This window comes from Fukomys damarensis, unplaced genomic scaffold, assembly GCF_012274545.1.
Source record: "Fukomys damarensis isolate Sample0158 unplaced genomic scaffold, DMR_v1.0_HiC HiC_scaffold_33, whole genome shotgun sequence".
NCBI classification, from domain to species: domain Eukaryota; kingdom Metazoa; phylum Chordata; class Mammalia; order Rodentia; family Bathyergidae; genus Fukomys; species Fukomys damarensis.
The window spans coordinates 51,109,891-51,126,568 of record NW_022900945.1 but is presented as its reverse complement, the minus strand read 5'-3'; the positions used below and the strand labels follow the sequence as shown (position 1 = coordinate 51,126,568).

Genomic DNA, 16,678 nt, shown 5'->3' with positions numbered 1-16,678 from the left:
TGCAGCCGTCTCAGCTCTAACAAGCTGATTATGCTTTCAGCGCTCCTTTCTCCCCTCGTGGGATGGAGACATCTACCCTCTTCCCAAGATGTAAGAGGTGACATACAGGGAAGGGGGGAGAGGCAGAAGGAAAGCTATGTGGTACCATTCTGCATTCCTATCTCCAGGGACCAGGGAGGTTATCTGGACTCTGACCAAATGACATTTTCTTTGCTCATAAAACTAAGTAATAGTTATTCTCTACATCCCAAATAAAGAGAAGTGTGAGTGTTATTGAGGGCTTTTCTTCAGTAAATAGCCTCGTCCATATTATCATCACTGTCACCTCCGAAGTCCTCTCCATTGTCAAAATATGACATGATGTAGTCTGTTTCCTGCAATGCAGAAAAAGAAAGAAAAAGGCTGTGCATGCTTCCCGCGCTGTCCTTCTTCCCTTCTAGGTCCATCATTCCAGGGCCGGGACATCCCTTCCATCTGTCATTCATTTGTTTTGGTACTAGGGATCAAACTTGGGCCCTTGCGCTTGCCAGGCAGGTGGCAGAACCACTGAGCCAACCCCCCAGCCCTGTCATTCACTTTTGAGAAGCCCCTGCCCTTAGGCAGCTTTATCTCCCTTGGCCCAGTAACCTCCTGAGAAGGTCTCTGGTGTCAAGAGGAGAGAACCCACAGCCTATGAGGGAAGCAGGGGACAAGGGTCCCTAACCTCTTCATGTTCTTCCTCATCATACTCCTCCTCCTCCTCTTCTTCCTTTTCTTCTTCTTCTTCTTTCTCCTCATCTTCCTCTGACGTCACTTCCGCTTCCTTCTTCTCCAGGGTCTTAAGTGAAGATAAATATGAAGAGAAACTCCAACTCGGCTCGCAGAAAGGGAAAACTGAGGCATACATGGGCCAAGGGACAGGAAAACAATCTGGGGCCCGGGAGCTCTTTGTGTAGACGGCAAGTCCTGCTCACCTCTAGTTTCTGTATTGTTTCCTCTTTATCTTCTGTGGTCTTAGGGGGCCTCTTGGGGAGTAGAATGGTTGTCCCTGGTGTGTGTGCGGGATCAAAAGGTAAACCATCAGCTCCTTAGTCTCCCGGCGAGCTTTCTACACCAGCCTCCGGAAAACAAACAAGCCACTTTGCTGCCCTCATGTGGCCATCGAGGCATCCAGCAACAACGCTAGGGCTGGGTAGGTACTTAGAGGAGAGGGGAGGGAGGCTCTAGAGCTGCTGGAAGATGCTTTTCTTCTCCCTCTTCCCCATACACTTACGCTCCTTCTGTAGCTTCCGCACTCGAATCTTTAGCTCCCGGGGTAAACGCCGCCAGTCTGGGAAGAATGACAGTGTCAGTAAGACCCGTCTGGGTTTCTGATGAGTGAGGACTGCTGAAAAGGTCTTAGGGGAGGGAAGGGACAGGGCTGGGTCCAAGTTTCTCATGCTGCCGGAGAGCGGGGGCTGAGCTGTGAGATTTTTCAGGTGGCATCTGAGAGTCTGGGGAGCACATCCAAGGCTCTGATTTGCAGATGCTTCATGGGGAGGGGAGCATGGGACCACTGGGCGGGCGTGGCGTCACAAGCCCTTGGACGCATCACCTACCCGGGTTCCAGTCAATGGCACTGTCAATCGGCCCAGACGTCTGATATTTGTCTGAGTAACGCTCCACATCTGAGGGGTCAGAGGTCGAGAGTCAAAAAGTTTTATCCACCCAGGTGCCTGGAACGGGGTTGTTTCTGAGGGTTGTTTCTTTTCAGTCCCAAGGAGTTATTTGTCCCAGAGCCCAGGGGATCAGCTTCCGTGAACTTATCACTCTTCTAACCTGCCCTTTTGCCTCCCCAAATTATGATGATTTTGCTGTATCAAGAGATAGGACGGTGGACCATGCCTGTAATCCTAGTACCCTAAGAGGCTGACACAGGAAGATCGCAAGTTCGAGCACAGCCTGGACAATTTGGCCACTTAGAAAGACCCTGTCTCCGAATAAAAAATGAAAAAGGGCTGGGAGAGGTTGCTCAGTGTGAAGGCCTTGGGTTCAACCCCCAGTACCCAGAAAAAAAGAGAAAGGGTGGGGCACAGGCAACTTGTAGGGAATAAGAGGCCAGGGTTTCAGTCTTCTCCTTATTCCTCAGTAGTGGGACTCATTTAGTGAGTTCTTCATCTGTCTGAGCCTCCGGTTTCCAGGACTTCAGCAGGAAAGCACCAGCTGTCACTTATACTAAATTGCCCCTGTCCTTCCACACCAGTTGGTAAATTCCCTCAGTCCCAAGTCTCCCTCATCTGGTCCCTCCTAGCCTCCCAGAGCTCCCTCTGACCCACAAGGCACAGGGTTATTTTATGTAGGTAGGGTACTCAGAGATCCAGCACCAGTGCTTTTCTGATTGGTTGGGATGTTAAGTTTTGTTAAAAACTCTAAGCCTGGTATGATAGCATATGCCTGTAATCCCAGCACTCTAGGAGGCTGAGGCAGGAGGACTCCAAGTTTGAACCTTACCCAGGCAATTTAGCAGAACCTATCTCAAAATATAAAAAAGTAAAAAATGCTGGGCCTGTGGCTCAGTATGAAGGCCCTGAGTTCACTCCCCACTACCCTCTCCCAAATTAATACTTCCCCCAATTATACATGTGCAATGAGACCTTAACACTTGACCTCCTATTGCCCCAAGACTATTGTGAGTCTCAAAATCAATCACAAATACTGTAATGCATTTCACATACAGGAGTAACTCCCCACTCAGTGCGCTTCTGTGTCTCTCTCAGCAGTGCTGAGTGCAGGCACTCCCGACCTGATGCAGCTGACCTTTCTTGGGGATAGCTGGTCGGATGAAATAGGGGAGCTGCCTCATAGCCCCTCGTAGCTCCTGCTTCAGTGCCAGGACATATTCCCCTTCTTCTCCTGAGGGCAGAGGCACTGGGCGGAACTCCAAGGGCTAAGGAGGCAGAAGCAGTGGTCAGTTCGGGGAGAGAATGCCAGAGACCAAACTCAAGAAGGCCTCCCCTTGATTTAACCCAACATTCCCACTGAGCAGAGAGCCAGAAGAGAGGAGGGTGGGAGGAGATGACCCAGCATTTGGAAAGCTAGGCAGTGTTAGATTTTCCTTGCCTTAAAATGGCTGCTACATAAAACAACAGGCTTCTCCTTCCCATAATGCCCTGCTTCCCATTTAGAATATGGCTTCTTCCACCAAAAGGACAACCTTCTTCCCAAAAATGCCCCTCTTCCTGCCAAAAGAGCAACCTGATGCTTGCTATCTCCCTAGTAACTAGTGATGTCACAGACTCTTCCAATCCCTTACCGCTATATCACTTGACCCCACCTCAGCTCCTATAAGAAGCACTCCCTGTGCCAGCCATATTGCTTGCTCTCTTTTGTTTGGAGACAGCCTGGCAGATCCTCCCCATAATAAAGGCTTGTTATGGTTCTGGTCTGGTCCTGGTTTTTCGCTCTTTTTACCTAACATATCTGGTGCTGAGACCCGGGAGGAAGGTGGTCCATTAAGTGACAATCCCCACAGGCCAAGGTCGACTGGCCTTTTGGCTATCTCCTCCAGACCACATCTGCCAAGCCAGGACCTCCTAGGGGCTTTCTACCTGTGCCATTGCTAAGACTCACATCCACACAGGTCACTGATTTAAGGGTGAGTAGGTAGTTAGCGTCCCTCTACTTGGGTCCTCTGTCTTGTTTTTGTTCTCTCCCTCTGGGGACTACTTGAAAATCCAAGGGTTGGTCAGAGAGACCCTCTCAGGCCCCTGGGCCCAGGACCATGCCCCTGGGGAATGCCCCCTCTGCCCAACTCCTCTTTCTCCCCTTCTGGGGACTGGCTCAGGGAATATCAAAAGAGACAAAGACATTCTTCTCTTTTGCCCTCCTCCTAGGGAGCTAACTCCTCCTCATCCATCCTAACTTGGGCGCCCAACAGTCCAAAACCCTCCCTCAACGCCTCTTGGCTGCCTCCTGGCACAACTTCATTCCCTTGGATTGTTGGGACCCGACTTTAAGCGAAAATGACTCATTTTTTTATTGCAACCAAGTTTGACCTCAATACAAATTAGATAATAAATCTCAATGGCCCAAAAATGGTACTTTCAATTTTAAATTCAATTGCACGATTTATGAATTTTTGTCAGTGCAATGGCACATGGTCACAAATCCCCTACTTACAAGCCTTCTTTCTCGCCCCTCCCTCTGTCAAACCTGTTGGCCCTTTCAGGTACTTCTACCCCTAACTCTGTTGTCCACCCCTCCAGTTCCACCCTCCCCATTCTCCTTGCCCGAGTGACTCCCTCCCCACCCCAATCTCAGCCCAGACTCCAGTGACTACTTTTGATTTGGTGGATCACTTTATAAAAGGTCGTTTTGCCTGTGAGGCTCCTCTTGGTAAAACGCCATTTTATTCTTGTCTTGTACATGTTACTGTTTGGACTTAATTGCTTAAAATTATTATAAAATGGGCATGTGAATTTCCTCTAGCTTTGGTATTCAAGTTTGCTTATTTGTACAAAAAAATTAATTTACCTTTTATTTTTTAAAATTTATTTTTTTGGTTTTTGTTTTTTTGAGACAGGGTCTCACTATGTATTTGAGACTGACCTGGAACTCACTATGTAGCCCAGGCTGGTCTCGAACTCACAGTGATCCTCCTGCCTCAGCCTCCCAATAATTTACCTTTTAATGGGTTGTTGTCTTCCTTCAGTATCTGCAAGCCAGGTGGGAGTTAATTTGTTTCTAAAACAGTACAAATTTTTTTTGTGGTTTCACTTACAAATGGGTCTCTGCATCTCAAGGTTACACATTTTTCTACATTTCATTTAAGGCAGAGATAAAACTCCAGGCTACAGAACATAATAGACTATTCTTATATCTTAGATGTCACTGGACACAATAAATAAACTCTGTTCTTGACCCCACACCTACCTTAAGGCAAGAATTTTGTTTTCATTCCCTCCTCTGGCTAATTGACAGATGTACCCTTCTTCTCCAACTTAAAATAATGTTTAATAAGTATGCTTAAAACATTTCTTGTACATTACAAATTCTTACATTGTAATTATAGGGGTAACTTGCTCTTTCTGTATTTTGTTGATTAAAAAAAAACTCAGGGTTACAAATACTCTATTGTCAACCATCAATTTTTAAAGTATAACACTGAGGAGATTTTTAAAAAAAGGTAACACTTTAAAAATTTTAACTAATGAAGCCAAGTTTGTTATGAAAGGTTTATAGTAAATGAGATAGGAAAAAATATATTTTAAAAGGCTATAAATAAAGGGGATATACCTTTCATTAAAAAAATTTTTTCATGTTTGTCTTGTTAAAGACTAGAGATATACAAGACCAAAAGGCCTAAGTATGTCAAGAAGATACGCTGAAGTGATTTATCAAAGAAATATATATGCTTGCTTGTTGGTTTCAAGTTTGTTATGAAAGGTGGACATTTAGAGTCATAAAGAGCTTTCATGTCTTCTGATTCTAATTCTACAAAAGATCTCTGTTAATTGACCTGAAAAAATTTTGACTAGTCTTAATTAAAAGATGTTATCATTCAACTGGCCAAATATATTTGAGTGCACTCTAGTTTCATAAATTGTTTTATGTTTGTCTGCATCTGTCCAATTGTTTAAAAGCGTTTGTCCAATTATATTTTTTGATCAAAATGACATCAAAGATACAAATAAATTGTTAATTTCTACAACCTGGTTTTATAGGTTATTTAAAAAATTGTCAAGATAATTAAATATAAACTTTTAGGTTTGGATAGACTCCTTTTGGTGAATAAACAAACAGCTGCTCAGAAAAATTTATTCTGGTCTTTGTTCAGTAATGGGAGCCCCAGTAATTTTCATAGCCTTATGGGATGATATACCCCCAATAAACATTGTTAAACATGTTGTTATAAAATATTTACATTGGTTATCATCAAAGGGTTTAGTTTTAAATATGCTGTGATGTCTTTATAATGGTCATCTTCAAAATATATTTTCTGTGGAAAAACGAGGAGCTATTAAAAAAAGATCCTCTACACTACAGGACATAAGGTTTCATATAATTATAATAATTTTTATTACTTTTCTGGTGTACAAAATATATTCATGTTTTCTGACTATACAGGTCTTCTAACATATTGTTTATGACAATAACCTTTTGATCCAGGTATTCACCCTTCTCTTCTACTCCACCTATTCAGGATTACAGGTACATTTGTAGGCCCATACACTTTCCTTAGATGGCATTTTATCAAAAGATATAACTTAAATAAGAGTTTCCTGTTTTTTTCTGTGTTTTTAGAGGGGCATAAATACATTTAACAATAGCTCTTTTACACTGAGATACATATCTAAGTTTGTTGCAAAGATAATATCATGATTGTCATGCTAAAATATTATAATTATTATGTGTGGCTCCTGATTCCAAGTTTTTTCTGTTAATATTCTACAGGAAATTAACTACTAGAACAACCACGATTGATAAAAATAACAGTCCTCTAACTATGTTTTAGATCACAGGGTGCTGGCAATCCGATAAATGATAGTTAAACTCACTGCTCCTAAGGTACTAATGTCACTGATCTTCTCTTCTGGGTGTTCAACCACCAAAGTGCAGAGACCAACACTAAAAGGTAACTGGGCTAAGAAGACTGCCAGTATTTTGGCCCTGGCCCTCCAAGGTCATCAAAGATCCAAGGTATGAAGGAACCTTTTCTACACACCTTACATCTTTGGTAAGTCACCCAACATCCTGAGCAGGAAGACTGCTGGACACCAGAGGACAAATGTACCGTGTGCCAGAAGCAGGTCACCAAGAGAAAAAAATCTCCCATGCTTTCACTGAAAGCTACTTGGTCAAGCAAGGTGGTGACCCATCCTGACAGCTGACACCGACAGAGGAGCAGAGAGGCTCTATGCATGGTTACAAAGTAATGGACTGAGGAGACTTACTTGACCTTGATAGATAACAAGAGGTTCATATTGATTAACACGGGTCTCACTTTAACTTGGTCTTAAACACCCAACAGAAAAAAAAAAAAAAAAAACCCAAAAGAGGTATAAAACAGTGCCATAGTCATAAAGCCAGATATAAAAAAGGGCTCCAGTCATTGACCCCTTCTGGCAGTTTCCAGCTCTACTGTATGGGAAATATTATATCTCTAGACTATTCTACATGTAAAGAAAGGCAGGGTACGTGGGCCTGCTGGACACTAAAAACACAATGGGATCATTAAAACAATGGCAGGAGCAGACAGAAGAACGGCTCATAGCCAAAACATGCAAAACACTTCTCCCCATATAAAAATATTGATCTGTCCACCTGTCCACACATGCACACATACAGCTGCTGAGACACATAAAAGGCTCCTACACCTCGTGAACACCACCATACTTAGCTTGCCAGGCAACCAAACTGAGTGCTGAATGTCCCCATACCAATTCCCCTTAACTGGACCATCCCTGCCCCCAAAAATATCACAATATTAGACCCCTTAGCAACCCAATTAAAATCCTCCACACATGGTGATTGGACCCGTATAAATTCATCTATCATAAATCAGTACAACTCTACCCCTTACGCTAAAGTTATTCATATTCCTGAGTCGGGCATAACCTGTCTCCTTAGGGATTTATTTTATATCTGTGACTCCCAAGCCTTTCGCTGTCTCAACTCAACTCCATCTTCCCTCGGTTATGTGGGCTTCCATAGCCCTCCCCTCACAATTTACACAGAAACCCAGTTATTACAGCAAATCTTGCCCTCACAACAGCCACCTATCCACTGTCTCAGGAAGTGCACTCTCCCTGTACTTCTCCTTCTGTTAAGGGCCAGTATTTTGGTGGGAATTGGCACTGGGGGAGCAGGAATCTCAACATCAACACATTTCTATGACTCCCTATCCCTACCCTAAGAGCTAAATAAGATACGGAAGAGGTAGCCGACTCTCTGGTCACCCTACAGTCCCAAATCAATCCACTGGCAGGTGTGATTCTCCAGAATAGATAATAATTTGCCTGTTGGAGACAAGGCAAAGAAACTCAGGGAATGCATAGAAAAACATAGACAAGACCTAGACTGGCTACACTCACTGCCAGGATACTCTGACCAATGGCTTCCATGACTTCTTCCTTTCCTGGGTCCCCTCACCATTCTCTACATAATCCTACTGTTCAGACCCTTTCTGTTCTGTTGTCTTTAAAATTTCTTACAGGAACGCATGAGAGCACTTACCAACCAGACAGTTAAGGAATTCATCATGGTGGGGTATCGGCCACTGCAGCAGAAGGAAGAAGACCCCACCTACTGCTGCCCCCATCAGACCCAGGTTTAACCTCAACCTTTGCCCCATTGTCAGCTTGAAGCAGCTCCAGAAGAAGAGACCTTCGCCCAACAACCATAAAACAAAAGCCTGGAATGTTAGATTTTCCTTGCCTTGAGATAGCTGCTACATGTACAACAGGCTTCTCCTTCCCATAATGCCCTGCTTCCCATTTAGAATATGGCTTCTTCCACCAAAAGAACCTTCTTCTTCCCAAAATGCCCCTCTTCCTGCCAAAAGAGCAACCTGATGCTTGCTATCTCCCTAGCAACTAGTGATGTCACAGACTCCTCCAATCCCTTACCGCCACATTACTTGACCCCACCCCAGCTCCTATAAAAAGCGCTCCCTGTCTCAGCCATATTGCTCTTTTTTTGTTGTTTGGAGACAGCCTGGCAGATCCTCCCCATAATAAAGGCTTGTTATGGTCTTGGTCTGGTCCTGGTTTTTGGCTCTTTTTAACTAATCAGGAGCTGGGAGGGTGAGAAGGAAGGGTAAATGTTTTCTTAGCCTGGAAACTTCCCCTGTGGGTTGGGAAGGAGACTGGAGGGGCGAGATGAGGATGGTAGTAGGATGGGACGGCCAGGAGGAATCCAGGAGCACACACAGTCAGTCGGAGCACACTGGAGTCTCGGAAGGAAGGGGATTACTCACAGGGAAGAGTGGAGACGGCTGCAGAGTGGGTGGAGGCAAAGCATCCCCCTTTCCAATGCCCACTGCTTCCATGTTGAAGGTCAGCTGGCCGCGGCCACGACCCCGGCCCCCACCCCGGCTGGCCATGGTGGAGGGGCCTGGATATTCAGAGCTGCAGTGAGAAAAACCTGATAAGGACATAAACAAAGAAAAAGGAATACATTAGAAGAATCCGATACAACACTGTGTGCTTTTCTACATGTAACTACGAATTCTCTCCCTTTCTCTCCCTGACCTTCCAAAGTCAACCAGGGTCCCAGTCAGTCTAGTACAGTTCAGCAAAACATTTACTATGAAAAAGGTAGTGTGTCAGACACTGTGGGGACAGTGAGTCAACAACCTCACTGTCAACCAAGGGGCAAGAGACATTATAATCAAATTGATCTTTTTGAGCACTATTTGGAAGCACAGACTCTTAGCAGGACTCTCAGAGGTCACTAATCCAAACCCTTTGCAGGGCAAGCAACATGCTGTAAAAAGTTATTCTGCCTCCGATAGAGTTTTCCTAAGCACTCTTCAGAAAAGGCCATGCGTCTCAGGGCCAGGAGTGCAATGGATAATGCCTCTCTGGAGCCAAGATTCCAAGTTGACTCCTGGCTGGCTCTTTGGGACTGGTACTCCTTTTTGGTGGGTGTGCTACAGAGGCTGAAGCAGGAGGATCACCACAAGTTCAGCACCAACCTGATCTACACAGTGAGACCCTGTCTCAAACAAAACAAAACAAGGTCATGAGCTTGGAAATCAGACAAACCTAATTATTTCCACATAAAAAGTTAGTGAACTCTAAGGGTTCGGGGTGGGGGGGAGACAGAATTTCATTTAATCCAGGCAATAAATTGATAGTTGGAAACTAAGTGACTCCTCTCAGGTCAAGAATCTACAGGCATCTCTGCTATTTCTGACCGTGATGGAGCCTAAAGTCTTGAAGGTCTCCCCTACTCTGGTCCCAATCTGAACCTCCCTAAGAGTGACCTTTTTTAGGGTTCACCTCTGCACTCTGCTTTCCCCTAAGCCACATCTATGTACACTACACTTACCCCAGTTCCATATACCTATGTACCGCGGTGAGGCAAGTTTCAACAAAACAAACAGAAAACACCAATAGATACGTCAAATGTGAGGAAGGTGCCCACAGAGGATAAGAACATGGATTTGAATTACAGTTCTGCCATTTCCTAGATACACAAACTGTGGCAAGGGGCTAAGGGCAGGAGTAATCTAACTTTTATAGTTGCTGTATGTGTAGTAAGTCTGGAAGCTAACACTTTTTTAAATTTTATTTTATTTATTTATTTATTTTGTACTGGATCAAACTCAGGCCCTTGCACTTGCGAGGCAGGCACCGGAACCACTGAGCTAAATCCCCAGCCCTAACACTTTTTTATATTAGAACTTGTGGAAGTCTAAATGGAAAGGGAAAAAAAAAAAAAAAAAAAAAAAAAAAGCACTTCAGTAGAAAAAGTGGGCAAGAGAAATTAATAGGAAATTGACAAAAGAATGGCAAATAAAACCACTCTACACTCTACACCTAGCCAAAGGTAGTGGTGCACGCCTGCAATCCAGCACTCCAGAGGCTCAGGCAGGAGGATTACTGGGAGTTCGAGGCCAGCCTGGGCTACATAGTGAGTTCAAGGCCAGCCTGCACTACAAAGTGATGAGTTCGAGGCCAGCCTGGGCTACATAGTGAGTTCAAGGCCAGCCTGCACTACAAAGTGAGACCCTGCCTCAAAAAACCAAAACCAAAACCAAACAAAAAAACCCCCCAAACCCACTCTATACCTATAGACTCAACAAAGATTTAAATAATAATCAAGATGTGCACTGCCTGACTCACAAGCCCAAGGACCCCAGTGTGATCCCCCATATAAAAAAAAAAAAAAAAAAAGATGTTGTGATGTTTTTTCAGATGGACTTTCATACCTCCCCGGAAAGACTATGAATACAATCACATTTTGATCACTCAAGACTCAATAGCCTTTTACACGATTATATCCTTAATCTGGTAATTCTACTTTTAAAAATCTATGCTAAAGAAATCACTGCATATACAGAGATATAAGTACTAGGATGTTTATCAAATAGCTACTGATGGTAGAAAAAATTCTGAAATAACCTAAATGGTTCAATAATCAAAGGATGAGCTGGGCATGTGGCACACGCCTCTAATCTCAGCACTCAAGAGGTTGAGGATCACCACCAGTTTGAGGCCAGCCCAAGCTACATAGAGAGTTCAAGACCACCCTGAACTACATAGTGAGATGCTGAACCTCAAAACCCAAAATAATAATAATAATGATAACAGTAAATAGATGGTTTGAAAAATCAGATAACTAGCCAGGCATGGTGGTCTAGACTATAATCCTATCACTGGAGAGGTGAGTTCGAGGCCAGACTGAACTACATAGGGAGACACCATCTTAACCCCCCCGCAAAAAAATTCAAAAAACAAAACCAGGTGTGATGGCGCACGCCTGTAATCCCAGACTCGTAGGAGGACTGCTGTGAGTTCAATCAGCCTGGGCTACATGGTGAGCTCCACATCAGTCTCAACTACATAGTGAGACCCTGTCTCAAAAAAAACCCACAAAACAAACAAACAAACAAATTAATTTATCATTTTAGACTATTCTGTAGCCACAAAAATCATGATTTCAAATATTTAAAGGCAGAAAAAAGCTCACTGTATAGAAATTCTCAACAGTTGAGAACATGATATAAAATTATATAGTCCTATTTATGAATGAGATACACAAGTACACACAGAATAAAGACAGGAAAATAATGCATATAAAAAAAAATTTTTGGTAGCAGGGATCAGACTCAGAACCTTGCACTTGTGAGGCTGGCGCGACACCACTGAACTAAATCCCCAGCCCTCAAAATATTCATATCATGTGGAGGTACAAGATCCCAACAATGAATGTAACTGTACTGTATCCCTAAAATGTACCAATAAACTCAATTAAAGCTGAAAAAAATAGTCATAATAGTTATATCAGGGTCCTGACATAATAGGCATTTTCCTTTATATATTTATGTTTCTAAATGTTCTGGAGTAAGTGAATATTACTGCTATAATCATCAAATAGAAGGGCTGCATTGCTTTTAAGAATTCTATAAACTGAGGGTGGTGGCACATGCCTATAAGGCCCACACTCTGGGAGGCTGAGGCAGGAACATCCCAAGTTCAACCCCAGCCTGGACAACTAAGTAACTTAGCAAGACCTTATCTCAAAACTTAAAAAATTAAAAAGGTCTGGGGGAATATAGCTCAGTGCAAAGGCCCTGGGCTCAATACCCAGTACAAGAAAAAAAAAAAAAAAGAAGGGGCTACAAATTTATCTCCCTCTTGTATAATGGAAGTATAGAATGCATTTCTTTAAGCTACATGTTTCTTATTTAAAATATCTGTTGGATACTAATTAAAGAACAAATATTCCAAAATGGAATGAACTGCAAAGAGAGATAGTGAGTTCTTCGATAAAGATGACGGCATGGGGAAGGGGTGTAGCGCAGTAGTAGAGTCCATGCTTAGCATGCATGAGGCCCTGGGTTCAAACTCATCGCCAAAAAAGAAAAAGAAAGAAATGTAGGCAGAAGTTGAATAACAATGTATCAAATAAGTTGATCCCAGGAAGGATGTATGTTAGAGCAAAGGCTCCTCATTGTCTCTGGCATATATGGCATATGAGAGGTACTTGATAATATTTGTTGAATGAATGAATAAATTCATGACTTCTATGAGCTTCCAAACCAGAGACTTGGTGATTCATAAAGCCTTCCCTCTGGCTCTCTGCTTTCTTCCTTCTCTGGACTATAGGAACAATCAGGGAATACTAATATTTTAAACCACTAATTTAAAGGCTCTTAATTATATGTACTGTATTATCTTTTATTATTGTCCAATTACATTAGGAGTTTAAATTCCGCCTCCACAACAAGAGTGCTAGTTTCCAGATATCAAGTCCATTCAATCAACACTTACTGGCACTACGTATCAGGCCCTAGAACTGGCCCTACAAACCTGATATTCTAAGAATTATAGAAACATTAAAAGAGATGATAGTTCACTTTAAATTCTCTAATACAGATATACATATAATGCTATCATCAAATCCAGCCTGGGGCCCATAATCCCAGCACTCCGGAGGCTGAGGCAGGAGAATCCTGGCAGCAAGACCAGTCTGGACTACATAGTGAAACCTTATCTCAAAAACGAAACAATGCATCATCAGAGAGGGTAGGAATTTTGCAAGCTACAGGTAGGAGATATTCGGCTAAGTCTTGATAGATCACAGGAGTTTGTCAGGCTCTTAGGGCGATAATGTTACTAGATCGAGGAGAAGCTGATGCCATAGCAAACAGTGAAGGTCCAAGAGTGAACCTTTCTGATTTTCTGCTTCAATCTCTTGCTTGATGGGTGGCAGAAAATCTGATCAAAACAGCAGTGGGAGCACAGAGGAGAAAAGGTAGGGAGCCAGCAGGGGGCTGATCCAACAGGATCAGCTACCGGACGGCGCTGTCTAGCCTGCAGTCTGTCTCAGGTGAACTAGTTCGGAAAGTGTGAGACCCGGGGAGGTCCCAGTCATCGGGTCGGAGCCTTACCTGCTGCCCCTCCCCCACACGGAGCCCACGCCGAGGCCAACTTGGAATTTGCTCCTCTTCCTCAAGCGGGCGGCGTTCTTGGCCCGCCTCCCGGCGCTCCCTATTGGTGGGTTCTCCCAGCCAATCTAGGAGAAGCGGAGGAGGGAGGTCCGCCCACTTTGAAAGCCTAGGAGCAGAGGCTGGGAGAGAGCCCGCCGGAACTGAGGCTAGAAACCGCGGCGGCTCGGAGAGAGATGGGTTTACAGATCACCAGGGGTCCGTTAGTCCTACCTCACCGCTTTTGGAGGAGGTCCGGGTTAGCAAGAGTTCTCGGAAAGAACTTGACACTCAGATCTTAGAGGGATCTGTAGAGGGAACCCCCGCCCCCACCCCGAGGGCTCAAAGAGAGGAAAGAGCCTGACTCTGGCTTGACAGTTTGGCCTCTCCTCCATGACAACATCCTTCCCTTCAGTTCTACACCGTGTTCTCCAGTACCACCAATGGATACTTCTAAGGATGTTTTTCTGTGGGTTGCTGCCGTGTCAGTGAAAAGGTGGAGAGAGGATTGGGGACGGATTGGTTATCAGAGAAAGAGAGTTGGAGGCGAGACAAGAGCCCAGTATTTTCTGCATTTTCCACTGCTTTTGGGCCCCTCCAAGCCCTTGGGTAGGGGGCTCAGGGCGGAAGGAGTCCTACTTTCACAGAAGACACAGGGAAGGAGCGCAGAGGATAGATAAAATCGAGGAGTTAGCCGACAAGAGTATCCCCGCTGTCAGAGAAAATGACCTCTAGACTGGGAGGCTGTGGGTAGGTATTGTAGCAGGTGGACTAGGACAAAGACAATAGCTGTGAAGCTTTGAAATTTTTGCTTAACCTTACTATGTCAAGTGTTACAAGAAGATAGTAGCTCGTACCTTATGGAGGTGTTGTGAAGACTGGAAGTAGTGTATGTAAAGCACTTGGAACATAGTCGGCATCGGTGACTACTAAAAATGGCTCGTTTCCCTGCCACTAGTTCTTTCTCCCCTTTCCCCGGGGACTTTAGTTTGCCTGTGGCCTCCAGTCTCTGAATTATCTAGAACCATAGGTGATCCTTCCAATTCTTAAGGATTTTTCCTCATCCCCCACTTCCCTTCGTGCCTTCCAGCTGGACACACTCATTCCTAAAATATGCAGATGGAAGCTATGGTAACCATGGAGACAGGTTAGGTGGCAAGGAGAGGCAGCGACAGTGAGAGGACAACGACAAATAGGAAGAGAGAAGACATAGGAATGATACGTACAGGGTCCTCCGAGCAAGATAAAGAATCTAAAGATAACAGCAGAGGCAATGGGAGAAGGCTGTGTCGCAGGTTTCCTGCCCCCATCTGGGAGAGAGACACCCGGGAGTGCCCCTTGGCCTATCTAAAAATGCCCGAGGGTACCTACCTTCCTCACACTTATCTAAGAGGTCTAAATGAGGCAGCTGAGCTCCACGTTTCTCTGTGATGTGTGTTCTGCTCTGGGAAAAGTGGGCTGGGGTTGTGTTGCTGTGTCTGACTCCAGCTGGACCGTGCTTTCCCTGACGCCCGAACTACATAGAAGAAGGCAGCCGGGTCCCCCGCCTCTCTCGCAGTGTGGACACCAATGAGAATCCCAATCGCCTCTCTGCACCCCTGGGCACAGTGTGCCATATGCCGTGCGTGTCAGGTCTGGCGCACAGGAGCGCATAAACACACCAAGTGGGAGAATGGAGGTCTGCGAGAGCTCAGTGAAGAATCTGAATGGTCCCTGTGTGGGTCGCCGAGGAGCCCCCCGAGGAACGCTTAGGTTTGTCGGGACTGAAGGGAGGTCAGCTGAGAAAGGGAAGCCAGGATTGGAGCCCCTAGGTATTTCAGGGTTTCTGTGTTCTTTGGAGGGGAGCGGTTCGGTGCCCGACGCCCCCACCCGCAGAGGCTGGGCTATAAATAGCACAGCAGAGCTCCGCCCCCCCCCAGCTCCTCTCCTCCCGAGCCGGCGCTGTGCCCGGGGCGCACCGGGAGGAGGGACCAGGATCCGGCGCCGGGGCGCAGATACTGACACCAAGGAATCCGGGTGCCCCCCCAGGCCATGTGGACCCCCAGGAATGCGGCTCCTCCACCCTGGCTGTCCCATGGCCCCGGCCTCAATCCTGGCTAGGCAGAGATTCTGCGGATATCCAGGTATCTATTTGGGTGCACAGTCTGGGAGGGGAATGAGCAGGAAGCGAAGCGATGGGGCACACGGAGGCTAAAGAAACCCCCAATTCTTCCTTCGCCCCTTTTGGGTACCAAACGCAAGTTGCTTCCTTCCCCCTACTCAATTTTTTGGGTTGTAGCAACCTAAAAGAGGTTAGGAAAGGACATATGTGTGTAACTGTAGAGTGCATGTGTGTGGGTGGTTGGTGTTCAGCATCCTAGAAAGGGGGATTCCAAGTGTGGTTAAGAAAAGGGGGATGTTGGAAAGGTCTGATAAGCCGTGGGGTGAGGGTGGGGTGCGAGTCCTGCGCGTGCACGTACGCATTTGCACGCGCGCTCATCCTTCCCTGCGGGTGCACCCTTCCCACCTTCTTAGGCATGCGCTGGGGGGAAGGGGCGGCTCAAAGGCAGGAGTTAGAGGAAAGACTGTGCGCGGGGGAGATGTCCCTCGCCCCACGCCAGTGCCTCCTGCCTCAGTTTCCCTGCCGAATCCGTCAATCAGATCTCTCTCTTTCTCGCAGGGATAGGCTTCGTCTCTGAGACCACAGGCCTCTGCCAGTCACTCCTCCCAGACCCTTAGCCACCCTCGGCAGGTCTCAGTCTCGGCTCCTTCGGTGCTCTCCACCCAGCCGCAGCTATGCTGCATACCGAGGGCCACGCTCTTCTCCGGGCTGTGGGTCAGGGTAAGCTGCGCTTGGCCCGTTTGCTTCTGGAGGGAGGAGCCTACGTGAACGAGGGTGATGCCCAGGGGGAGACTGCGCTAATGGCGGCCTGTCGAGCCCGCTACGACGACCCCCAGAACAAGGCGCGCATGGTACGCTACCTCCTGGAGCAAGGCGCGGACCCCAACATCGCAGACCGCCTGGGGCGCACGGCGCTCATGCACGCTTGCGCCGGGGGTGGGGGCGCCGCAGTGGCCTCGCTG

General features: G+C 45.9%; 2 protein-coding genes across 6 annotated transcripts in view; one reads left to right on the top strand and one right to left on the bottom strand.

Annotated features, from left to right (window-relative positions):
* Positions 1 to 216: 216 nt before the first annotated feature.
* Polr3gl (RNA polymerase III subunit G like) lies at positions 217 to 16,653 on the bottom strand. 4 transcript variants are annotated; one of them, XM_010629520.1, is made up of 8 exons: positions 16,577 to 16,653; positions 8,936 to 9,102; positions 2,776 to 2,905; positions 1,578 to 1,646; positions 1,253 to 1,309; positions 954 to 1,027; positions 704 to 817; positions 217 to 374 (listed from the first exon to the last, which is right to left on the bottom strand). In XM_010629520.1, the coding sequence occupies exons 2-8, from the start codon at positions 9,059 to 9,061 to the stop codon at positions 288 to 290; spliced, it is 657 nt and encodes a 218-aa protein (XP_010627822.1). In that variant the 5' UTR covers positions 9,062 to 9,102; positions 16,577 to 16,653; the 3' UTR covers positions 217 to 287. The 4 variants fall into 4 exon arrangements, with proteins under 4 accessions (XP_010627822.1, XP_010627821.1, XP_010627824.1 ...); XM_010629519.3 differs by lacking the exon at positions 16,577 to 16,653 and adding an exon at positions 13,580 to 13,683; XM_010629522.1 differs by lacking the exon at positions 16,577 to 16,653 and adding an exon at positions 4,642 to 4,701 and having other exon boundaries at positions 8,936 to 9,013.
* The window catches only part of Ankrd34a (ankyrin repeat domain 34A), a 5,038-nt gene continuing 2,084 nt past the window's right edge, over positions 13,725 to 16,678 (top strand). Inside the window, exons 1-3 of one of the 2 annotated variants that reach the window (XR_004515131.1) lie at positions 13,725 to 14,111; positions 14,706 to 15,738; positions 16,275 to 16,391. Coding sequence is in view for 1 of the 2 variants with exons in the window: in XM_033758453.1 (XP_033614344.1) it covers positions 16,391 to 16,677 (287 nt within the window). In the remaining variant the exon portion in view is untranslated. Of the gene's footprint in view, positions 14,112 to 14,705; positions 15,739 to 16,274; position 16,678 lie in introns of those variants that run through there. The other variant, XM_033758453.1, reaches the window with a different exon arrangement.